The sequence below is a fragment of the Caretta caretta genome, chromosome 7 (assembly GCF_965140235.1).
Source record: "Caretta caretta isolate rCarCar2 chromosome 7, rCarCar1.hap1, whole genome shotgun sequence".
Taxonomy (NCBI): Eukaryota; Metazoa; Chordata; order Testudines; family Cheloniidae; genus Caretta; species Caretta caretta.
In genome coordinates, this window is record NC_134212.1 from 36,788,968 (window position 1) to 36,815,565 (window position 26,598).

Consider the following 26,598-nt stretch of genomic DNA (forward strand, 5'->3'; position numbering starts at 1 on the left):
AAGCAAAAGAAAGATTTCTGTTATTGAACATGGTGTGGACAACATCTCATCAGTTTGCTCAAACAAATCTACCACTGGTAGACCATAAAATAAGGTACATGCAGTGGTGCAAGTGAGCCGGTATGGACAGGTGCGCTGTACCATTAAGACATTTAGTGCCGGTACACCATACCAGACACATTTTCAAGAATGAATTGTAGAAACCTGCGTGGATACAAATTTATACCTGCATATATCTGCGGATAGAAATTGATATCCGCTGAACCGCAGGGCTCTCCTGGGAACCGCAGCGGTGAAAGGAGCAGAACGTGGGGCTGCCGCTCCCAGAAGCCAGCACCCCATGCTGGCAGCTTCTCTGGCACAGCTGTACTGCCCCCAGCCCCGCCCCCAACCCTGTCCTCCAGTGGGGCTGTACAGACCCCAGACAGGAGATGCAGCTGCGTTGAAGGGCTGGGGGCAGGGCTAGGCGTGATACAGCCACAACAGAGGAGCTGCCAGCGTGGGGCACTGGCTCCTGCGAGTGGCGGCCCCACATGCTGCTCCTTTCACCGCTGCAGTTCCCGGGAGAGCCCTGCAGTTCGGTGGATACCGATTTCTATCTGGGATATCCGCATTCACGGGTATAAATTTGTATCTGTGCAGGGCTCTAGTCACGGAACATATTTTGTAAGGAGGGGCAGGGGGTCGGTACCATACTGGTAAGAGTTAAAATCTACTTGCACCACTTGGTACATGATTTCTTTTAACTCACTGAATTTCCCAACAGACACACAATATTCTTCCAGGGATGCTGTGCTGTCTGCATGTCCATGTGCTATACCTTCCTGGTGTCTTTTGTCCCACCACTAACATAACAGATCTGCCTTCCAAGAAGATGTGACTAGCTCTGCATGCCAGGCATCATGCATTTGTGAGAACATCTAGTACCATTTCCATTTTGTATGTATCTGGTATAGAACACCAGGGGGCAGGGGCTGAGCTCAGTTGCACCAGAATATCCTAGATCCAGACTCTTCATTTGATTAGGTTTTTTGTTTTAGTCTTATACAAATTCCATACCAAAGGGCGTCCTGTGACTACATTGGATTAACTCCTTTGACTACATTAGTCTAGATTTACATGACAGTACCTGAGATTAGATTTGGGTCCATAATAATTAAAATATCACTACTACCACTATAATTCTGCTCACGTTCGTTATGAAGGGGCCTTCATGCAAGTTGTTATGCTGTCTCGCAGTAAGTATTATATTTTGCATAAGTTGTCCTCTGCTATATATTGCATCAGAACAACTGACCTATGCACCCAGACATTTTGAAGCGGGCCCTGCCGTCTTCCACCCAGTATCTGATGTGGTATAGTTTCCTAATAACTGAGTCTTAGCATTAGACCCTGAACTTGTTGATCAGTTCAGACCCTGAATTCTGGTCTTACCCAGAAATAATGCCAAACTTTCCAAAATTAAAGCATTCAAGCCTTGATTTTGTGACTGACCTCAGGGTTTCCTTTTATCATAAGCAATCTGCCAGTGGTTTGTAGTTTAAAGAATAGGGGTACAGAGAAGATATTCAGGAGCAAAATGATGAATGAATGGATTTCCTGCTGTTTCAGCTCAGAATGATTTGATGCCTCAGAGCCCTAATAAATGAAGATGAAGGATAATGTCAACCTAAATTATGTGTCTGTGGGATCACATAACCCTACGTCAGAATTGTTTAAAACAAAAGAAATCTGTTTTGGGGTATTAGAGCATTCCAAGAGTCAATGTACTGTTGAAATGCTGAACACAAAGGAAAATTTGAGGTTTCTTCATTAATCTATACGTTTGTCTATGGTGCACATCACTGCAGTGTTTGGGCACCTCACAAACGTCAATGACATTATCCTCTGAACATCCCATGAGATAGGGAAATATTCTTTATCTTTTACATTCCATTATGCCAGTGGGGAAGTGAGGCTCTGAGAGATTTCAGTGACTTTCCACCAGTCACACCAGAAGTCTAGCAGAACCAGGAATAGAAACCTGTCCTCTAGAATCCCCTTCCAGTGCCTTAACCACAAAAACATCCATCCTTACACACTTTATTCAAGGAGCCTAGGAAATTCTTCCTACAGCCTATGTGAGGAGACTACATGAATTCTAACACTGAGACTGACTCATTTCCTTTACACAATAGATGTAAATTCTGTGTGTACTCTGAGGCTCGAGCTGTGGTGGCTTTAGGCCTGTAAGTCATCATCACAGGACCTTTGTAGCCACATAGGACCTTGCACAGCCAGCAGCCCAAAAGCATACACCCAGACTGCCACATAGAATGTCGTCCATGTTTCCCCACCCACAGTCTCATCCAAGGCTGATGCACACAGGTTGTGAAACAAAGTGAATGCTATAACGGCCCCTTCTTACTCCCAAGCCACACTTTGGCCCCATAACATTAAACCAGGGCTAATGGCATTCTAATGGCTAATCACAGCTAATGGCGATTCAGGGTAGATATTGCTTCTTGGAATTCTGCAAGGTTTAAGCAAATTAGAGATCTCCTATTGCAGGCTTGCAAAATTGAATTTGCCCACTTGCCTAGGTGAGTGGGTAATTCTACTGGGCCAGTAAAGTATCATTAAGCTTTAAGACGCTCAGATGCCTAAATAAACAGTCGAATTTGTAACATACATTTTTCATGTAAAGTGTGGTTCAGTGATTGCTTAATTTTCATGACAATTTTCAAGGCTGTCCTATTGTCATGCAACCAAGTGTAGCTAGCTCTAAGTTCATGCTGTATTTATTTTATAGCGCAATCTCTCTCACTAGTAGTATGTTTGAGTGCAGCCTCACTACTCCATAGATTGTCAAGACAACCATCGCTAAAGGAGGATTTTGTACTGTATGTTTTCAACTTTTTTTTAATGACTTTTTTTAACTTTGTTTTCAACTTTTTTTAATGGCCACTTTAGAAGGACCGGTTAAAGCACTCAGCACACTGCTGCCAGACCTGCCTCCACACACTGAAAGTATAAATGAATATGGAGATGCTGCACAGTGCTCTCTTAGGGTTACAATGCTGAAGCTGCACCACATCCAAAAATTGCTACACGAATTTTCATTAGGCCTATGAATTCTAAGACAAAGAAAGTAGCAGTAAAATGCCTCTTTCAAAGAACCAGTTTTATATCTAGGCTGAGCGTGAGAGGAAGCTTAATGTTTTTCATTACTTGTTTTCCAGGGGAAAAGATGAAGAGCATGTGGAGAACATAGTGGTTTTCCTTTACAAAAGTCCTAATTAGCATTTTCCGTGCATGCAGTACAGGATAATCAGTATTAGTTTCTGTCAGAAAATTCATAGACAAGTAGCTTTTACTCACTGAAAGTTGGGGATTTAAAAATATGTAATTAAGGGGAGAAACACAGTAATTTCTTCTGGAAAGGTTATCACTAGCAGAGAAAGAAATTGCCATACAGTGTGAGCAGGAAAAAGAAGTGTTTTCTGAAAGCTGTGTCATTTCAGGAGCAAATGTTTTGATGGTGTCCTACTGGCTCAATAGTCTGGCAGATATTACCCTCTTTTCTTGTGATCCAGGTGAATAACTTTTGTTTAAATTGTGGGGTGAGTTTGGTGGGTTTTATGAGTTTTTCAAGCAAAAGACTAAATATTACAGTTTTCGGAAAAACTAAAAGTAAATTTTAATAGTTTTCCCTGCTTCATTTATTTTATCTTTAGCTGGACAAAAATTATAATTTCTTCTAGTTTCTGTTTCTGTTAGCAACAGAAGGCCAAATTCCCCTCTCCTTAACACCCCCACTCCTTGCAGTGATCTAACTCAGATGTAGTCAGTGAAGTAGCACCAGTGAAACAGAGGGGAGAGTTTGCTTATTACCATTAGGTATCAAACCCAGTGGTGCTGAAATTCAGCCTGTACTCATGTAAAACTATCATGTAATGTGGGAGCTGTTCTTGTTAATTCAAATTCAAAAGCTGGAATGGAAAAAAATAATATAAGTTTAATTTTCCTCTAACATGTCTGCGTAATTTCCTTGCTTGAAAATAGCCAGATTAATAAAGTCAGTGGGAGCATCGTTTGAGTAAGGACCACAAGATTTGGCTTTCATATAATGTAGGATTGTTATAGGGGTCTGCTTTTCAAAGGTAACCAGTAAAACAACTCCAGCTGTACTTTCTCTGAGATCATTTCTACAGTACCAACCTCACTGTCAGTGGGAAACAACTAATAAGAGATAAACACTGCGGGGGGAGAAAATGATAAGGTTCCTTTAAAAGAGACATGCATCCTGTTCATACTGACTCCTGCAAGTTACACACAGGTTTGTGGTTTGCTCTATTAATTTAGATGGAATAAAAGACCCAAAGAGTCAAAGGTGTTAACATGACTCTGTAAGTGTGTCCAGCCTTAAACTGTTTTAAACAAGGTTAGGGTTTGGTATATAGAGACCTTGGTTTGTTAGTTTCCTGGCAAACCCACTAAGCAACCCATGCATAGAGTTTAGAAATTTATTAACTAAGTTACATAAAAGAAGAAGAGTTACAATGCAGTTCAAAATTGAAATTGAATGATTACGCAAAACAATCTTAACCAAACCTATCAAAGTCCCTTTTTAAGAAAGGACATCCATTAGTCTCCCCTGCTTACTTGGGCAACCCTTCTTGATGGGAAGGAAAGGGCTTGTGTTGTTGCTCAGTTCTGAGATGTGAAGGATGGTAACTCTTCCTGTTTTTAACAGAACAACAGACAGACATGAGGGGGAGAAAGAGACAGGATAGTAAAAGTGGAGGAAATATGACTTGTGCTGACGTTCTCAGGATTCCAGGGCCAGGTCAGATGTAGGCTGAGGGTTGGCAGGTCAGCTGCAACAGCAGTGCACTGGACTCTGGCTCTTCTCCTGGTCAGGGGTCTGAGATATCATCTGGTCCCTCTCCTTTACCGGTGTCTCTTATTCTGGACAGAACTGGCTAGAGCTGGTTGTACTGTTTCCTCTCCCTGTGCTGGAGCCATTGGTACAGTTGACCACAGGATCAGATTTTATGACAAGCTGAATGAGGGGGGATAGGAGGAAAAATAGTGGGACAGAAAGGAACACACAAGGTAAGGGGAGACAAGCAGGATCTCATGTGTCCCTGACTGGAGTCTCCGCTGATGCAGTGGTGATGACCAGCTATTCCCACTAGTGTGCCAAAGTCTGGACTTCCCGATGATTGATTGTGGCAATCTTTGGAGCCCCAGGGGAGAGGGAAAAGTCCCTGGGGCAAAGCAGGATGGAGTCCTAACAGCCCTCCTGCTCCTCCAAGAATTCCCCAGTTGGTTCACATGTCCTCACCCCCAAAAGTCTCTTTTTAAGAGTCCCAGAAAGGGGGTGACGGATGGACTAGTCCATCCTACCACTACTTGTTCACCAATCAGGCCTAACTTCTGACGTACAAAGTTTAGTCCGTTAACATCCACCCACACTTTCTTTGTTTGCCAGGTATGGTCTCAACACAGGCCTGGAGTTATATCAGTAAAGCCCTTTGTTTAGACTAATTCAGTCTTTCTGTTTTTCACTTTTATTAATTTATACAAACCTCTCTAACAGTCTAAGTTGGACTTCCATAATCTTTTCCCAGCACCCTTTGTTATTACAGGTAATTGAACCATTTTATAAACTTCCATCCATCTTCCCACAGTTAGGCTCTCAACTGGAGTAGGTCTTCTAGGTCCCAGTTATTACAACATATTTCTTCATGCTTTCTGCAGCCAATTTCTAGGTTGTGCATTTATTTGTGTGGAAACATAGGATGCAAACAACAGCATGAAACTGTTTTATAGATACCTGTATCAAGACATCGCAAAAAGAAAAGGAGTACTTGTGGCACCTTAGAGACTAACCAATTTATTTGAGCATGAGCTTTCGTGAGCTACAGCTCACTTTGAAGTGAGCTGTAGCTCACGAAAGCTCATGCTCAAATAAATTGGTTAGTCTCTAAGGTGCCACAAGATCCGATGAAGTGAGCTGTAGCTCACGAAAGCTCATGCTCAAATAAATTGGTTAGTCTCTAAGGTGCCACAAGTACTCCTTTTCTTTTTGCGAAGACAGACTAACACGGCTGTTACTCTGAAAAATGTATCAAGACATATTTTTAATGTTTGTGTTTGTTTTATTGTTAATAAAACAATTGCTTACTGAAATACATGCAGTCACATTTCAAATAAATCTATATGAAGCAATTTTCTAGAAGCTGGAAGGCACGAACGTAAGCAAACAGAGAGAGTGTGACTGAGTAATACCAGAAACCAAAACACAGAATCCCTAAATATAGTTTATTATCCAGGCACTTGGGGAATTAGATATGCCACAAGCAGAAGAACCTTCATTTTAGAGCATCAAACCATTTTACAACAATGACAAATTAAACTGCTACAGGTCATATTTTTCAAAAGTGACTTAGACATTTAGGATCCTAAGTCTTCTTGACTTCAGTGTGATGTAGGCTCCTAAGTCACTTAGTTACTTTTGAAAAATGTATCCTAGATTCTCCTTATTGATGTATTTTCAAACAACTCTACAAAATGAGAAGTCTGCATATACCTATTTCCACTGCCAAAATCACAGCTAGTAGAAGAGTAAAAGTCACAGCAGTTTGAATGCAAAAAACAAGATTACACTCTGGCTTTCCAACAAGGCATTTGTTTTTGCTGGTAATGTCTATCATTTGCTACAGATATTGTACTTGGCTCTTCCTTCCCCAAAAAATATATGGCACAATGTGCCATCCTTGCTTCCACCGAATGATGTCTTTTTCCATTGAAATCAGTGGAACTGCTTGCAGAGTAAGCTACTACTCAAAGTGAAAAACGGTGGCAGAATTGGGCCTCATAGTGTCTCTTAAAAGATAAGAGTCCAAATGGTTTGATGTTCTAAAAAGGCAGAAAAGGAAAGCTGCTTTTGTCATGCCTGTTCTAGCCAAGGGATTTTAATAGAAAATGCCACTAATTTTGACATTTATTTTCTTAAAGCAGCTCACTGTTAATTGCTTCTGTGCTCCCTTCAGAATAAAAATGGGTTTGGATTTCCACTGTAACTAAATGACAACTAGCTGTTATTTTGCATTTCAGCTCATTAGTCCAGCCCCAAATTCACTCTCAGCTGATGAGGTTGCTATGAGTGCCTGAGCATTGCTTGTTACAGAGACATTTCCCTGCAAGCCAATGAAAAGCTGTCATCAAGGTTCCATTTTAGATTTTATCAATGTGTTTCTGTTGCCCTAGCAACTGGAATCAGCCTATCTCAGCGAGGCTTTATCTTGCTGGCTTTTATAGCTGGGAGCTTGCCCCACTGTGCACCATGTGGTTCAGATGATTAGTTTTTCTTCACACAGACCTAACTGGCTAAGTGTATTGGGAATAAGATAAGCATAATTTATTTTGTGAGTGGGGAGGGTCCACACTTTTGCTTGTCATTTTTTCCCCTGTCATAAGGAAACCCACATTTTTCATAGGTGCTGGCAGACAATGGAACAGATGTGATTCACACCAGAGGAGCTGACTAAAACAGTTGTATGCTGCTAGAAAACTGAGGAGTTTCCATAGGATGGGATGTTAACACTACTGTGATTATAGGGCAGTTGTTCTCAGATTGATTGGGATAATTGCTTGCATTTTCCTAAGGGCTGTGAGCTTCAAGGATGCTTTCCAGGGGGGCCATCAAGAATCCTAACTGGAATATATACTAATTGTTTGTCCAAAGAGCTTTCAGAATGGCCTAAAATAGCAAAAAGGAGAAGTTGGATTTCTGTGTAATAACAGCTACATTGATTGTGTTTGGAGACATTTGGAAAGATAGACTGAAATCAGGCTCAAAGAGCGCAGTAAATGAATTTCTAGCCTTTGTGCTACTGTCTCTTTGTATTAAAGTAGTGTAACAGTGCAGGTGCTGTGCCATGTGGATGGGTCGCTCCGTACACGGGTAGCAATTAGAAACACTTATGCTGCAGCAATAAGGCGGGGGGAAATTGGATTTGAGTCAGTCAAATCAAAATTTAAAAAGTACTGTGTGTTTAAAAAAATAGCCAACGAGCTGCAGGCTACAGTTGCTGCAGTAGAACTATTTGAAAATGCTGAAGTTGAAGGCCTTCTGCTTGGATTACTGGCAGTTTTTATGTCTCCAGCCTCTTCATGGTTTCTATAAAAGGTAAGAAAACATTAACTTTGAAATGCTTTTTCAGAACTGGATGGCTGCACATCGTGCCACCAGTGCATTTACTTGCCTCTTCTGTTCAACTCTTGAAAGGCAGGAGAAAAAGGGAGTGGTGCAGCAATTAATGGGAACTTGTGGCAAATACTGTAAAGCTGCTTATTATTTCATTAGCTGACACCCCTTTTGTGCCTGCAAATGCAGAAGGTGATAGTGTTTGTTGTTAACATTTGCTGTAAATCAGATTAACTCAAAAGTAATGCGTGAATTTGAGTGCTACCTGGTTATTTTATTCTCAGGTATAGTAGCTGCTGCTGTTTAGTTTAGGAACCCTAAATAGCATGAGGAGATTGGGATGTAATGGAATTTTATGTAATGATGATAAGACTTTTTCTTGCAGGAATATTTGATAATACTACATTTCATGTTTCTTTTCTGATAACAGAATCAATGCACATCACAGTCATTCAAAGCAATGGCACTTCTCCCAGGCAGGTCTGACAGAAAGCTTAAATGATTGATAGTGAATAGTGATCATAAAGAATAGGGAAGGGTGTCAGATGCTTTGAGCTTGCCTATTCATGGAAGAGCAAAATAAGCAATTCCATTTAATGCGTACACTGAACTTACCCTGATGCGGTTTTTTATCTAAACTTTGGATTGCTCACTCTTTGGGATATGTTATTAAATGGGGAAAACTCTATGCAGCTGAACTTTCTTTTTGGAGATCCACAATCAACCCAAAATGGTGTTCATTTGATGGTTAACAAATTTGGTGTGATTCTTTAAAATACCATTCTGTCTTTCTTCTGTACACTTTGTATTGCCAGCTTCTATTATCAGCCCACAGAAAGTGCTTTGTACTAAATGCTAATTGCAGCTGAATTTATCATGCAGTGAAGAAGGGAACTATTCTGATCATTTTCAAGGAATTAGGTCTCCCCCCCCATCCCACAATTCAGTATTCTGTCCAATAGGATCCTCAGCTGTGACTGTTTGCCTGAAGGAGATCTGTTTATACTCCTGTTTTTGTTGTTTGTTTTTTCATGAGTTTTGTTTTAAGTAGAAAGATTCCAAAGTTAGTCATATGCTTCAGGAGATTTAATGTCCCTACAAATGAAATAGGACGTGTTATATTCTCCTGCATGGGACAACTTGACCTAATACTTTCCCCCCAGCCTATTGTGATGTCTTCCTTTTATGCTAATAAACTACATAATGTGATAGAGATACTGCCAGATTCTTTTGAGGTGGATAGTCAAATACATCTCAACTATAGCTTTATGTTTTGTGTGCCTGGCTAATTCTCAGGTGTGTTACAAACTGCCTACCCCATAGCTGCCTTATTTCTCTCGGTAGATGGCCTGAACAGTAGCCATGGGGCTACTATGTTCATTTCCATCAAGACTATTCATTTGTTTGTCACCAAAACCAGTGTGAACTCAGGCCCTGATTCTATAATTGCATCTACGGAAGTGGACATAGGGGTCCACCCAGGCAGATATGGCCAGAAAGATCCAACGGGAGAGCGATGGCAAAAAATCAAGGAAAACTGACAACTTTCTTACACTTTGTAGAAATAAAAGAGGTTAAAAACAAAGCCAAAAACAAAACCTTAATTTCTCACTAAAATAGAGTGACAAAATGCGAAGTACTGATTAAAAATATATGCCTCACTTTCACTTTAAATTTTTCTTCATTAGTGATTTTAAATTAGCTTAAAATGTTCTTGGAATAGAGCCAAATGCTGGCTATAAAAAAGGAATATATCTGTAATTTAAATTAAGTAACCCAAAATGGAAACTTGATTAACACTTGCCTTACATAGTGCTCAGCACATGAGCTTTTGGCAGGAGCATTATTTCTCACCTGGTCTATGTTGTGCTGATGGCTGTGGGGAAGGGAGAGGGAGCGAGAGGGTACTTCAAGGAACCTTGGCAGGGACTTGACAGGATACAGACCTTACAGGTGGTGCTCCCTTGAGCTCTAGGTGTGGGGCCTGGCTAACATGCCCAGTGACCATCTGTGGTCCTAGGAGAACACAGTGAGGCATCTTGGGGAGGCGGGTTCAAATCCTCAGCCTGGTCCACCATGCACCTGTAGTGCCCTTGGCAGAAGATGTTTTTCACAGCAACACTTGAGAGTACTGCAGAGCATGTTGTCCCTCTTGTCCCTTAGCCATGCTGCTCGGCACCCACATCTCGCTTTCATAAGTATAGCTGAGCAAGCGGTCTTCTTTTTCTGTTTGTGGAGTGTCTCAGCAGAGTGTGATTTTTACGCTCACATTTATGCATTATTCAAAATGATTAAGCAACATTAATAGCACTCTGGCCTACTCTTCCACGTTCAGTAACCAGCTGTGTTACTTCGTTGCTATTGGTCAGTAACGTCATAACTGTATTGTCTCTGTTTCCTGACTGGATGAGTATCCTTATTTGGCCTGGTATTGCAACAGGATTCGCTAGCACTAACTCTTCCACCTATGTGGAATCTCATTGACCTCAAAGGGACTCCATGAAGGGTCAGTTACAAGATGAGGGGGTCACATGTAATACTGTAAGGCTACTATGGTGTTGGGTGTATGTCTGTGTGCAGCACAGAGATTAAAATAATCAAGTTTCTGGTATGAGTGCTCATGAAAATGCCCTGGCCAGTATTTCAACTGCAAACTTGAGATTCACTTCTGTGAGCGTTTGTGCTCATGGAGCTGTTGGTACAATTCCCCCAGAGTGAAATCTGTCTGTGTGCAGAGGCCCAGCACAGGGTCGGTGCACCACTTAAGCCCTATTTGTGGGTTTATGTGGGCCTTAGTTAACGCATAAGCTTCGTGTTGACCCTTTGATGGGTGTATTTCACTCATCTGGCATACTTGGGCCCTTAGTTTCTTTGTATCCTTTTTATTTGGTACAGTATATCCAGAGGGGCACAGTATGTTAAATCAATCACATTGTGGGTGGAGAGATGCCCTTTTAGTTTACATCTGCCCAAAGATACAGTATTGGCTGAAATCCTGGCTTTGTTGACATCAAAGGAGTTTTGCCATTAACATCAGTGAGGCCAGGATTTCACCCATAGTGTCTTTCATGGCATAAAACATTTAGTCTTCCATTTAAAAGAAACAGTTAAAATGATTCCCTGTTGAGTAATGACAGGGATGCCTCAAGTAATTTTGTGTTCCTGCACTAATAAACTGCTTTTGTCTGAGTCACAGTAAGTGGCTTGCTGTACACAGCAAGTTTATGAAAAATACTTAATCCATTAACTGATGATCGTTTCTGTAAAACTCAAATTTCCTGTCTCTCTTCTTGATGACAAAATACTGGCTAATTTATGATCAATGCCATAGCCCTTAGTTGTATTGGCGAGATTTCAACACTCTTTGAATTCAAAGGGCACAGGCATAGTAAATATCCTTCCATGATGGATTATAGCCCAAAATGAACAAATCACTCCTGATTTTTTTATGGGTATTTGAGGATGAATGTGTCCTATTTAATCAGATGATTACGATGATGAATTGCAGACCCACGTGACTTTACTTCAGGTGTAGAGTGTGAAAGTGAAGATTCCTTTTAGTTCAGCCACTCTTCTGGTGCATCATAATGTGCATCTACCAGGTGGCGTGTAATAGCCCAAGTGAGAAATGTTACCATTAGCACTGTATTAAAGATAAAGCATAAGGTGAGAAAATCTGTCACTGGCTATGAGAAAAGTGGGGTCTGTAACCTTTATTCAGGCTCAGTTCTCCTCAGTACTAGACAATTAGATATAAAAAATCAACTAGCCACACTTCTTTTAATGACAGGTTTCAGAGTAACAGCCGTGTTAGTCTGTATTCGCAAAAAGAAAAGGAGTACTTGTGGCACCTTAGAGACTAACCAATTTATTTGAGCTTGAGCTTTCGTGAGCTACAGCTCACTTCATTGAAAACTCACTCACGAAAGCTCATGCTCAAATAAATTGGTTAGTCTCTAAGGTGCCACAAGTACTCCTTTTCTTTTTACTTCTTTTAATGTACTGTACTCCAGTCCAGTTGCTTGACGCTGTAGTTTATTTTTTTAAACAGTGAAATTATTTAACAAGGAACTGAAAAATACCATTGCATGGACAATATCTGAGCCTACTTCTTCTTAAACAAGCATAAATCCCTGTTACAGAACAGCCAAGAGCTTTTTTAACAAGCTTCACTTTCGAGACATCCCAGTGGATGAATATGGGATTGTATGGTAGGTGAGAGAGACATCTTTTAGGCCTTCCACAGGTTCAGAAATCAGGGATTAACAAGAATTATGTTTCCAACTAGGAATTATAACAACATTCTTTCAGGCCATGATTCAGGAAAGACTTAAGCACATGCTTAAGTTCATCTGTGTTCAGGTCAGCCCTGAAGAAGTGTTCACATGTAAGTATGTGCTTAAATCCCATTAAGGTGTTTCAGTGGTTGTCCTAAATAAAGATGCTCTCCTGAATCAGGCCTTAATTACGGTCAGCATGTAACTTACCATAAAAACATTCACCCTATCCAACTCTGTTGTCTAGTACTTGTAGCAGTTGAGGCCATTAGAGAAATCACAAGCCTTAGTTTAGACGCAGTTTGTAAGAAAGGCATAGATGCTCTAGATTGTTATTGTCCTGCAGTTTTATTCTTTGTTTAAAAACATGCTTCATTGGTTGTTATGGAGCCCTGGTACTTATTGGCTGTACCTAGGTACTGTTATTAATATTTCTAGGACAATGTTAAGTTGCCAGAGATATGCAAGATAACTTGGCTATTACACAAACAATAAGGAACTATGAAAGTTGTATTAACTGATTTTTGTTTAACAGAAAGTAAGCAGTTGCTATTACACAATTACAAATGGAATGAAGTTTTCGAATTTATTCTTATTATAAAAGAAAGTGGTAAGGTAAAGGGGAAAACGGTATCTAGAGTAGTTATCTGCAATATCAAAAAGTCCATCCAGGGAACACTAACCATAAACTACTCTAAGAAGACAAAATACAGTCACAATTGCTGTGGAGAGAGAGAGAGAGAATACTCTGGTCACCTGTGTGTGTTGTGTGTGTGTGTGTGTGTGTGTGTGATTCTACTCACACAAAACCAAACAACTTTGCCCTGCGCCTCCTCCAAGGCCCCACCCCTTCTCTGAGACCCCGCTCACTCCATTCCCCTCTCCCTCTGTCGCTCGCTCTCCCCACCCTCCCTCCCTCCCTCATTTTCACCGGGCTAGCTCAGGAGGTTGGGGTGTGAGAGGGGGTGAGGGCTCCTGCTGGGGCCGTGGGCTTCAGAGTGAGGCCAGAAATGAGGAGTTCAGGGTGCGGGAGAGGGCTTCAGGCTGAGGCAGTGGGAGGGGGTGAGGGCTCTGGCTGGGGGTGCAGACTCTGGAGTGGGGCTGGGGATGAGGGTTTTGTGGTGTTGGAGGGTGCTCCAGGCTGGGACTGAGGTGTTTAGAGGGTGGGAGGGGGATCAGGTCTGGGGCAGGGGGTTAGGGTGGGGGGTGAGGGCTCCGGCTGGGGGTGTGGGCTTGGGTGGGGCTGGGGATAAGGGGTTTGGAGTGCGGAAGGATGCTCCAGGCTGGGATCGAGGGGTTTGGAGGGCAGGAGGGGGATCAGGGGTGCAGGCTCCAGGTGGCACTTACCTCAAGCAGCTCCCGTAAGCAGCGGCATGTCCCTCCTGCGGCTCCTACATGGAGGTGTGGCCAGGCAACTCTGCGCACTGCCCCATCCACAGATGCCACCACCACAGCTCCCATTGGCTGCAGTTCCTGGCCAATGGGAGCTGCAGAGCTGGTGCTTGGGGTGGGGGCAGTGTGCAGAGCCCCCTGGCTGCCCCTACGCATAAGAGATGGAGCAGGAAACATGCTGCTGCTTCCAGGAGCCGTGCGAAGCCACAGCAGGTAGGGAACCTGCTTTAGTCCCGCTGCGCTGCCTACCAGACTTTTAACAGCCTGGTCAACAGTGCTGACTGGAGCCACCAGGGTCCTTTTGCAACTGGGTGTTCCGGTTGAAAACTGGACACCTGGCAACCCTAGTGTGTGTATGTATGCACACACACACACTTCATAGTCCACAAGACTTTCCCTTGCTTTTAGAGATTAGTGTCAATTGGATTTTTATCTTTCTGTTCTCTTAAATAAGGAGTTTCTCTCCTTAAGATTGCTGTCTATCCTGAGTAAACCAATGGCAAAGATGGTGGAAAAATAACTGAAATTTTGTCTTGAACTTGTATCTAGAGTTCACTATATATGTTACTAGGAACAAACAGTTTGACAGTGACTTCATCCAGAACAAGGCTGAGTCATAACGCCTGCAGTGCAGCTCTCTAGGGAGGTTAATGTTTGGCAAATTTGCTGTGAAGTAGAGAACAGCTGAGAGTATGAAATCTCTCTTCTGCCCCATAAAATCTACCATCCCTTCATGGGGTTATTACAGTGCATACAGCACATGTTGCAGAACTCTTCTCATTTCAATATAGAAAATGATAGGGTGAAACCCACCAAAAATAAGTGTCTTAAATAGCAAAATACTATTTTAAAATGATCTAAGGTTTTACTAGCATCCTTGCACTACTAACCAGTTTTCATGTATTGTCTTTCCACTCTGCGGCTTTATGCTTAAGATTCTTTGAGTATGAAAATGATGTAACTGTCCTTTGGGCTTTTAAAAAAAAGGGGGGGACCTGGAGTGGTAATAAAATTGACTGTAATACGCAGGTAACAGTGAGAACCCTGAAATAAGTAATTGTCTACATAACCTTGGATATTTTATAAGAGTAGAAGGAATCATATATAACAACTGTTTGTTCTTGTTGTTCTCTTGGTCACGTCTGTGTGTCTTTTGGAGAATATCTCATGAGGGAAGATGGTAGGTATATGTACGTTGGTGAGAGCAGCAGACTGGGACTTCACCTACACTACAGAGTTAACTCGAGTGATCTACCCTTGAGTTACTTCCCTTCTGTTAACCTATCACAAGGAGAGCAGCCACACTGCAGAATAACAGCTGAGTTGCTGTAACACCCTGAATCCACAACGGCACTCTACTACTTCCTGTGTGGCACAAAGACTTCTGGGGGAAGTCGGAACTTCCTGGTACTAGTCCTGGCTATGTTATTTTGTCGCCTTGGGGAAGTCCTTTAACCTCGTCATGCCTCAGCTTCCCCATCCTTAGTAAAGGGAGAAAACATGGGCTGTCATGCGATTTAACATTTTGAAGGACTTTGGGACTCTTGGATGAAACCCATAGTATAAAAGTGATTCATTATTGTGCAATTCATCCTCCCTATTTGTAATAAAGTAAACTGATGATAAATCTAATTTGAGGTAAACAACCAGAACTCTGAATTCTTATTCATATATTTCTTCTCCACCTCACTCCTGCTGTTTTATTTCTCTGCCTCTCTGTGATATCCAACAGGCCAACCAACAAGTCCTCCTTCCAAAATGTCCATCATCCCCCTTCCTCTCTACCAAGAATGGGAAAAGACTGTCCTATGTCTCTCCCAATTGCCTCTCCTTTCAGCTTCTCTGTAAACTCCTTCAACACAGACAGCTTTGAAGGGTTTATCTCAGAACCTTGTAGAACTCCAGTGTCTATCCTGGACCCCATACAGCTGTGCAGTTCAAACCATTTGCCCATCAGTTATGCCCCCAGAGTTGCCTGCCAGATTCTTCTTTCAGTATCTGGTGTCTACCACACTCATTGATGTAATTGATGGACAGGCCCTAGCGCTGTCAAATTTTAACCGTGCATTTGGCTGTTGGCCCAACAGAAGGACTTGGAGTCCTTCTGGATTCCCTCTGATAGTCTTCCAAGCAGAGGCACTTGTAGGGAAGGAGGGGTAAACATACAAACTGGGGAGAAAACAAACATGAATAGAAAGAGACTGTCAGAAGTTGCAGGTGGAAGAGTGCTAGAGGGACTAGGTGTAAACAGCACATGTTGACTGATTTATCAACTAGATTGTTGGAGAATGAGGTGGGATGCCCCTTAGCCAAACCTTTCTGAACCTTAAAATCACTTTGGTTTGAATCCATAATAGAACTGGGATTTTGACCAGTTCTTCGTGTTTAGCCATCCCTGTTAGAAAGAGCAAAGAAAACCCAGGCCAAATGTATCAGAAAGATTATTTTAAAATAATACGTTAAATGTTCTGCAAACTCTCCTTTTCTATTGTCTAGAATGTGCCTATAAGGGTAAAATCAGAGAAGGAAAGGAATATAGAGCAAAGAGTAAATGAGAAAAAAATACAAGGTAGAAAGGACAGAAGAATGAGTTTAAATAGAACATACTAAAAATGATGGCTCATTACAAATGAAAGATCTAAATATACTGTAAATTGCCTAAATAGCCAGAGTGCTTTTTGATCTAAAATTTTAAACCCTACCATTTGAAAGGCTTCTGTCCATCCTTAATTGGTAGAAACATTCCCTTTAAGCAGTCACTTACCTAGCTAAAAATAGGCCTAGAACTGCCCTGACATCCAGAAATATATGAGATAGTTGCTAACTTCAACACTTACCCACGCCTCTCAGCTGAGGGCCCTACAAATATCATCTGTCAACTTCAACATAAAATTGCTTTCAAAATCCTGTTGCTTGATCATTTCTTGCTAGAAGAAAATATTTAAAAACAAATAAACTTGTTGGGCGCAGTAAATCTGTACCCCTTTTGAATGTGCTTTTCCTAACTCATTATAACAAAAGAGCGGCAGTACTGTTTAACTAACAAGATTACTTTAATTTAAAATACGTACTGTGTAAAGTGAGGCATATGTGCAGAGCACATGACTTCATCAAAAAAGCAAATCCGGTAAGATGTCCTGGATGATTGTTTCACCAGTGAAGCACTTCAGAGTGACTTACATGACGGGGATGACACTGTCAGGCTATCTCCTTGACTGTACCGGCAGAACCCTCTGCCTATCGAGTTAGCTTTTATGTAGAATACGGATGATTCTCACGGGGGTGGAAGAAAACAGAACTTGATCCTCTGACTTATGTGTTACCTTCCTGTTAATATCACATAAAAGTAGTAAACCGCCTACAATATCTGTTAGAACGGTGGCTCTAGTATTTTAAAATGCTTATAAATAATGTATGTCTGTTTAACTGTTTTTTATCTGAAACAGAATTTCATTCTGATGTAAGAAATACGAGCTAATGTAAAATGTGAATAAAATTCTGTGGCCTTTGTATATCTCAAATAGTTCCCAAATAGCCGCTCCCTTTGAAAATGTATTCCTCACCCCACTCGTTATGATATTGTTTCAAGGGCACTTACATGTCAGACACACATTCAGTGAGAAAGACTAAGTAAGGATTTAAGAGGCAGGCTGGGGTTCAGGGCCTTCCTCCCAGTAATACATATTTAGAGAGAGCTTTGTCCACAGAATGGATATTATTTTTATTAAGGAAATGTATGTATGATCTTTGCTTTTAGAGTGAGTCTGAGAATGGTGGAAGAACATTTTATCTTAGTTTTTAGGAAGAAATCCCTAATTCATGCAAAGATATGAAAGTACTTCACCAAGATGGGTGGTGGTATCTCTATTTGATACAAGAGGAACCTGAGCTAGAAAGAGGAAAAATGACCTGACCACTTGACACAGAAAGCCAGTGGCAGTCAGGAATAGGCTGGCGGAAGTCTAAATTCTGATGTAGTCTGCTGGTGTAGGTACCACAAAGTATTATTAGATATATTAACAGCCGTTATGATACTTACCTGAGATGCAGGAGACCTGGAAGAACAAGGTTCGGATCCTTGCTGTGCCTGATTCAGAGTAGGAACTTGAATCCAGGTCTCCCACATCCCAGGTCAGTGACCTAGCCGCTGGATTATCGAGTCAGTCTGTGTGTCCCTTTCTTAATCTCTCCAGTTGGAGTTGTTTCCCGGTGTATGAATAATTAAATGTTCCTGGGGCTGGAGAGAGACTGACTCTCTTGCCTAATAGTTAGGTCACTTAACTAGTATGTGGGAGTCCTGCTCCAATGAATAATTATTTATATAAAGGGGAACAACTCCAATAGGGCCCACCCCAGAATAGCCAATAGCCTGGTTCTTCAAGGCACTCTCCTCGGATGTACAGGGTGGGTGTGGGATGTCTCTCTCAGAAATTCCACTCTGCACCTGAGAAACCTTCCCAACAAAAGTTTTATCGAAACTGCCTCTTTTGCTGGAAAAGGGGTTGGGGGTGCTGAATCGGCATCATCTGACAAAAAACTGTTTCATCAAAAAATCCTGACCAGCTCTGTTCCCAAGGGTCACATGAGGGGACTGATGCACATGAGCCTAGAGTCGCTGGTCCTTAGCATCTCTCAGGATCAGGTCCTTGGTTTCTAGGGGCAGAAGTACCCATGGAAGAGCAATAGACTTTCCCAGACAACAGTTTTCTAAACACAACCCTCATCTCCAGCCCACCATCACCCCAATTTGCTGTATTGGTTTGCTCAATGTGTCAGTGTGCAAGAAGATCGTCACTTATTGCAGTTGTTACAGTAGATTATGATTGATGTATGAAATGGAAAATACATGTCTAATGTCCGTAAGATAGATGTGGTGCCGGGGGGACCGTTCTGTGCTCTGGCACATCCTGACTGGTGTCATCTGGTGAAAGAGAGTAAGTCTTCAAAAAAAAATTAAATCATTTGATATTCTCTTCTCCATTGTGTTTCAGGCTCACGAAAATCAGGGGGAACTAAAGTCAAGGAAACTAAATAGCCAAGACAAAAGGCACTAGCTGTGTCACTGCTGCCAAAATCTTTCCCCTCTCTCCCCGAATGAGATTTTAAAAATAAGTGAGAATAAAGACCAAAGGAAAATGCACAGTTTAGCTAATCAGTCCATTGTCTCAGCCGAGAGAAAGATTAGACATAATGAATGCGGCTTTATTAGGACACAACTTTATTCACTTAACTTATGTTGGAACAACCAACAATAAATTGTACCATGCAGGTAGGTCATCATTACTTCCTTAATCATTTATACTTATTTGGGAGGGCTGCCATCAGCCCTCCTGTGTCCCATCCTGGTTCTGGCAACCTGTTGTTGGTACCAGACCAGCATCCCCTTGTATGAGGGTTAAGAGGGGCTGGGAAAAAGTGGGGAGGTTGTCACCTCTGCTCTACCAGATATTACAGCTCCAATCCCCTTTCCTTAATTTCTCCCCACAAACCCTCATCCATCTCCTGTTTATTCTTGAACCATATCCCTTCTGCAACAAATACTTGCACAGGATATCTGCCAAACCTGTTGCCTACTGAGTTGCAGCATTATTGACCTAACCACTATCCCTGTCTCTACTGGGTCCCTGACCAGCTGTGGGGAAACCCACCCCACCTGATCAATGTGACAGTGCAGGAAAAATTCCTTCCAGCCTAAAAGGAGCAAGATGACTAGTACAGCGCCCACAGCCGATCATAGAAACCCATTCTACTCTGACCCTGTGGGTGGGTGTTGCTGGCCTGAGATGTGGAGAGAGAATTCCTACCAAGGTACACTGGGTATAAATACTCCTCTGCTCAGGCACATGTTGATCCAGTTTTTCCTCAGACTTGGTCCGACCATTTCCCTTTCCTCCCTGGCTTTGTTCTGGTAAGTTCCCCTTCCCTCCTCATCACACTAACTTTGACTGCAGCTCCTTAAAGAGCTTCTTTCTTTCTATAGCCAGACAGGGACTTACTCAGTTGTAGTGAGCACATGCTCTCTTTGTTGTCCTTTTTGTCTCTTGACCCTATAGCAAGGGTACAATTTACCAAGGAGCTGACTACGAAGTAACAAGGCAAACACATGTTCTTCTTAGGGTATGCACAATGTGCCTCAGGTGGCAGGTGACCAGGATTCATCACCGAATTTGGTACACTGGTTGGATCATTAGCTTGCCTGGGCCGGGTACCGGTGGGGAGTGACGGGTGGGGGGCAAATCAGCCACAGGTTTTGTTAATTACCAGTTCACAATAAGAGAATGCCTTGTGTACAGAGATGGTTGTGCATTGGTAATCTGCAACAGCTGTTGGGGGATCAGTTGCACTGATTGACTGTTGTTGCTGGGGCAATGATTGAACGTGGCAGTGTGCTGCCCCCCTTCAGTGAAGCCTTGCCAAGCAGATGCCAGCAGGTATTAAGCATACCTCTGAAATGTTCCTCATTTAGAGGGACATCCCCCATGTACTCCCAAAGTTACCTACATTCCACGCAGATTTAGTGGCCTCTGAAATCTATTGTAGAAAATTATTTACATCAGAAATAAAAAATAAATAAATTATGAAACTGTAGAAAGAGTTATTATCCCCAGAAGAATAAATCCGACAGCATTCTAACTTTCCTGTGTGTGTGTGTATCCCTCATTTGATATCTTTGTCACACACTGAGTCCAAATGTGGGTGTTGGCAGGTTGAGGGCAATGAGAATTCCACTCCCTGCAAAGTGCATTTGCCTAAGACCTCATTGAGAGTTAGTGACACAGCTGTGAATGGAACCCAGATGTCCTGAGTACCAGTCCATGAGACCGTAGTCCTTCCCTTCTTTGGTGTAAACTATACTAGCAAGGTGCGGACATGACAGGAGTTAACATCTAAGTTTTATTTATGTTAATATGAGATGAAGTAGTGATATGTTACACTTTATGGCATCAGCTGGAACAGAATTATCTGCACAATGAAAAGCTGGCAACATTTAAAACAACTCAATGGAAAAAAATCCCTCTTCTCATGATGGATCTCAATCTGGTATCTTTCTAAATTTGGCTTTGTAAATAGTATTTCTAATGCACTTCTCACTGCAGCATCTAGATCTTCTGCTCCCTCTACTTTCACAGTTCCATTGATGTGACCAGGTCAACTTATGTAAAGATGTTACAATATCGCAGTTTAGATCCAAGAGGAGATTGTAGCCTAATTTTGTGTCTTCCTGAACATGTAAATTATAGAGATACAAAAACAGAACAAGTAGATGCTCAAAGAGATACCAACAGAGGTAGACAGCTAAGAATTCCCCCAAGCTGTACAATACCCCCAATAGAAAAAGGGATAGGTATCTATCTTGTGCAGTGTATAAAATATATTTGTTAAATGAGCTATTCCAGATGCAAAAGAACAATTCCATCTTGTAGGCGTGACATGTACCAAGTTTGTAAATTAAGAAGATGGACTGGATCCAGTTGGTCTGTGTGATGAAGTTGTATCGTGTCCTTCCAATGCAGAAAGATTGTTTTAAATGGTTATGTTAATAGCGGCTCTCCAAGAGTTTTCTGTAGTAAATAAGTCCATTCTGTGTCAAAGCTGCTGGTAACATGCCTAGTTTTAATTTTATTTTTTTTTGTGAGAAATTACTAACTTGGTCCCAGAATAATTGTTAAGGGACAGTGAAACAGGATAGAATTCAGGATATTTGACATAACCTGTGAGAGTTATTAGACCAATTTTGTGCATTTTGACTGGATATCTATAATGCTTTATGCAGCAAGAAACAAAAACAAGGATTGGAGCAGAAAAGCATGTTCGTTCCAAGAAAAAAGCAGCCTGAACTTAGTTCTTTCTCTCTTTTATAATAACATAAATGTTTGTTTAATGTCTTTCATCCGGAAGGATCCAAAGGATTTTATTCTTGACCTCTAAGTGGAGGGATAGTGTGATTTGGTTGGGCTGAGCATGAAGCTAGGAGACAGGAACTTCTGAGCCCTAATCTAGAGACAGAGGGAAGTGAATTAACTTACCCAAGGCCACGAGCAGAGCCAGAAAGAGAACCTATGTCATCTGAGTCCCAGTCCAGTAGTCTATCTACTGAGCCATACTGTATCATTAGAATACTGTGAGAAAAACCTGTAAGCTTGACATTAAAAAGATATCAGTGGAAATATTTCATTTTGTTGCTATATCAGGAATTGTAGGTCAGCCCTTCGGTTGGAGCTGCTGTGTTTAGAATTTTGGAGTGGTGTCGGTAGCCATGCAAAATAAATTTAAATTGGCCTTTTCCAGTTCAAGAGTTCACAGCACAATAAGAGAATCTCATGTGCACAAAGAATTGTTTTTTCCCCTTTTATTCAGACATTACCATTTCAGTTTTGAAAATTTAACTTACAAGCTAAGTCTCATAGTTGCTATAGTCTCTATTGAAAGTTCATGTTTCCTGTGTGTGTTCATGTACGGCTTTGGAAAATGACTCATTACTTCTTTTGGCACTAAAAAAGTTTATTACATTTAGACAAGTAAGAAATTTTGCAGACAGTTGGGAGTTTATACAGTCTCAACCATATGATTTAGGGTGTATTTGGTAAGCACTTGCCGGTCTAGTAAATGATATTCATGGCCCTGTAGTCAGGCTGCTTTTTAGAGTGGAATAAACGAAACTAATTTTTCCTAGGGTGCTGCATAGGTTTTTCTTACTTGACAGTTTGGGACAATGGCCTGTTACTCTCCAAACAGCCTTTAATAATGTTCTCTGGTTTGCGAGTGATATAAAACCACAATTATTGTACATCATGAAGGAAGTAACTTGAGACCTCAGATGAGAAAGCTGGCTTCCCTCTGCAAGTAAGTTTGTTTAAGTGAGTGGAAGTCGGAGGAATCATTTAGAGATGATGATTCAGTGCCTGGCTGCTGCATGAACCTTGGACTAACTTTGTCTTATGTCTGCTGAACTTATTTGTTCCTTACGTTCTTTGGAATCTCTCTGATTTCACAAACACTTCAAAGCACGTCATGAAGGGAGATGGCAGTGCAATTTGGAATCTGATGTGGAAGTACTGCATTTCTGTCAGGACAATCAGGTACAGTAAGATCTCTTTAAAACTTCAGTCCATGATCAGTCTCTTTAAGTTGCATGTGTTACAAACTGATCTCTTCCAATAGCTGTATTATTTTACCCTATATAGTTATCTACGAGCTATGTGAGATTATCATTAGGTTTGATTCCTCTGTTTCCCCCCCCCCCCCCAAAATTTGAATTTATAGTGCAGAGTTACAATAATAAATCTGGAAAGGAAAGTGGCATTTCCCTGCTTTTGGTATCTTGGGAATATTTCCATCTAGCAGCCCATTCCACATGCCGTTGAATGTTGGAATATGAACGAAATCTTGTTTTATACGTATTTGCCAGTTTCCTGTTTTTATTTTGTTCTCTTGACTCACAATTACTGCATGTGCACTTTGCATTCCATAAACAGTGTTTGCTTCAGAAAAGGAAAAAGTTAAGATTACAGAATGAAAAGCTGAAGTTGTAAATAGGCAACGCTATTGTATAACAAGCTGAATCTTACCTGTGCGTATTACGTGAAAAGGCAGCTTGTTTCAATCCAATGACAGGCTGTGGGTGCTGTGCATCGCTGTTCACATTCTTTGAGTGGTTCATATCTGGCATTCTGCGTGGCCCTTGCCAAACTCAGTTGCTGTAGATTCCAGCAGAGTTTTTCTGGGAATGAAACCATTAAAGTGAGACACTCGGTGATTGTGTGTTCTCACAGTGGTTAATATATATATATTTAAACACAGCTAGTCACTTTACTCCTTCTATGCTGTAATTTCTTTATGCAGCAGGGTTGTATGTTTTGAATGGTGTGTTTTGTGGTGCCAACCTCCCTCAAGGAATCGCATAATCTAAATAATTTCTACATTTCACGCTGTGTAATTATTCACAGTGCCAAAGAAACAGTCTAGAGCCTGAATTCCTATATGAACTTTCACAACAACTAAAAAGGGGCTCAGAAGCCTCTTTACCTTGAGGACCCTGACTTCAGATAGCAAGTCCCCTGATCCACAACAGTTATAGAAACTGGATTTGATTGGCAAAACTCTCCTTAATAGAGGATTCAAAGGAGACAAAATCATTCTTAAAGATCATCTGGGTCAGGACTGAAGGCACTGGGATAGTGGCTGTCTGAAATGAACCTGGTTTGTGCTTAAGTACAAGAGCTGCACTCTTCATAGCACAAACATTCGCCCTGACCTAAATAACATTAGAAGTGCTCAAGGAAAGTGCTGTGCAAAATGTACAAGAAAAATACAGGCATATGCTCTTAATAATGCAGAAACTATTAAAAATTACCAGAAGGGTTTCAAAGATCTCTGAAAAGGAGTACTTGTGGCACCTTAGACAGTAACAAATTTATTTGAGCATAAGCTTTCGTGAGCTACAGCTGCATGTATCCAATGAAGTGAGCTGTAGCTCACGAACGCTTATGCTCAAATAAATTTGTTAGTCTCTAAGGTGCCACAAGTCCTCCTTTTCTTTTTGCGGATACAGACTAACACGGCTGCTACTCTGAAAAAAGATCTCTGTGGGCATTTTGGTTGTAGTGGTTGATCTTTTACTCTTTATTTAATATTCAGCATTCAAGTCATGCTCATCAGTAAATAGCCACTTTTATTTCTTTGCTTCAGTACATTTGTTTTTGTTTAGAATATGTAGGTTGAACATTGGATTAGTTGCTTTCAGCAATGCTTATATGTACCGTAGCTTACATTGGCTGCCATGGCTAGTGCAATGCAAAATAAAGTTCTTCTTTGCATAGTTCTGTGAGCATTATTTGTGAGGTTTTTAGTTGTTTTAGTAGTTAATCAGAACCTCTTTTCTTTGGAGGTAATGGGTACTACCTGTGACCGTCAGGGAGTCCAGAGAAAAAAGAACATTGCCTTTCAAAAATCCTAACTGCCTTCATAATTTCTCTCTCTGTACTTCGTATTATTTTTCTTAATCAGCCCTCACACTCATTTTCAGAAAGCTGAAAGGTACCACTAACTCATCCTGTTTGCCTCTTATTTATCTTCACCAAGTAGCAGCCTCTCTCTCTCTTTTTTTTTTTCTCTTCTGCCCAGAGGGCAGCTGCTGCAGGAAATGTGATGGGTTCAGATTTGGAAAATGCGAGGTACCATCTTGGAAGTTTAACCTAGGGTTGAATCATATTATGTCTCAGCACAGCGGGATTCACTTGAAGCAGTGTATCATGCTGGCATATGGGTGTGTCTAGTATCGTCCTGAGCATCTGCAGTTGGGAGAATGCCCGAGCCTTCTTGCCACACTGCCAGGTATCTATACACTATTTTTGGACCAACAGAACTATTTCAGTTAGGGATGTGAGGTTTTTATTTTTTGTTTTTAACTGAAATAGCTGAACTGGTACAGCCCCTAGTACAGATGCATTTATGCCAGTATAAATGTGTATAGCACCAGTTTACCTTGTTCCTCTTCCACTACAGGATTAAATTATACTGGCATAAGCACCTTTATAATGGCATATGTGTGTTCATGCTAAGTCATGTTAAGTATACTGGGACAGTTAAAGCAGTACAACTTTTGCGGGTAGACAACCTCTAAATGAGAAATCATAAAAATAAATATCTTTCTGTGAAGGCAAATAAGTATTGCTGTTGACACACTAAATTAGGGTTCTGTCCAGCTCTCGTTAAAGTCAATGGAAAGCTGGATTGGGTCCTTGTTGCAACTGTCCTTAATTAGCATGTGAGTGTGTCAGGGGAGGGATCATGTCTGCCTACAGCTCCTATCTTGCAAATGCTCATGCATGTGTTTAACTTTACTACCATGAGAACGCCCACGGAAATCAATGGTAGCAAAGTTAAGCACCTGCATAAGCATTTGCAGAATCCAGACCGAAGTGTGGTGATACAGCACTTAGCATAATGGGGCTCAATCCTGCTTGGAGTCTTTGCACAGTACTGTCATACAAAACCATACTAAAACCAGCAGTCCAGTGGTACTTAGAAATATACTGAACTGCCTAGTTCATACTTTCTTTTCAACTACAGCAGAACCTACTTAGGGTATGTCTTTTTACATAGCAGTTAGACTCCCGTGGCTGGCCTGTGCCAGCTGACTCAAACTCGCAGGACTCGGGCTGTAGGGCCATTTAATTGCAGTGTAGACTTCTGGGCACAGGCTGGAGCCTGGGCTCTAGGACCCTGTGATGTGGGAGGGTCCCAGAGCTTGAACTGCAGTCCCAGCCGGAAGCTGTGTACCGCAGTTAACCAGCCCCACAGCCTGAGACCCATGAGCCCAAGTCAGCTGGCATAGGCCGGCCACGGGTGTCAAATTGTAATGTAGACTTACTTACTGTCTAGCAAAATTCCAAAAAGTGAAACTCCTTCCATCTATGAAGTGAAAGGGAAGTCCTGAATTGCTTCAGTAAATAAAAGCTCTGCTTAACGTGAAGCTTCATTCCATTCAAAGGATTGAATTTTTGAAACCCACCAAAAGCCCAGCCAACTGGGTTGCATTTCATTGTCCCACAGAAGGGGCAGCAGGAGGGGACAAATTCAGACAAAATTCATCCTCACAATATATGGGCAAGCAACAGAATTGGTACTTCAGGCGACAGAGAGCAGATGCTAATGCTGCTTTTCCTCCACATCCCTTCTATAGGGGTTCCTGGCTATTGGTCCTGTGTCAGTGATGATTCAGAATCCCCT

General features: G+C 41.5%; 1 protein-coding gene across 14 annotated transcripts in view; it reads left to right on the plus strand.

Moving 5' to 3' along the window:
- Nucleotides 1-26,598, plus strand: part of IQSEC1 (IQ motif and Sec7 domain ArfGEF 1) — a 718,662-nt gene that overhangs the window by 458,224 nt on the left and 233,840 nt on the right. The window contains exon 1 of one of the 14 annotated variants that reach the window (XM_075130538.1): nucleotides 7,342-8,179. The exons of 12 other annotated variants lie outside the window; for them this stretch is intronic. In XM_075130538.1, the coding sequence (XP_074986639.1) occupies nucleotides 8,103-8,179 (77 nt within the window). In that variant the 5' untranslated portion in view covers nucleotides 7,342-8,102. Of the gene's footprint in view, nucleotides 1-7,341; nucleotides 8,180-22,861; nucleotides 22,947-26,598 lie in introns of those variants that run through there. One more of the 14 variants, XM_075130540.1, reaches the window with a different exon arrangement.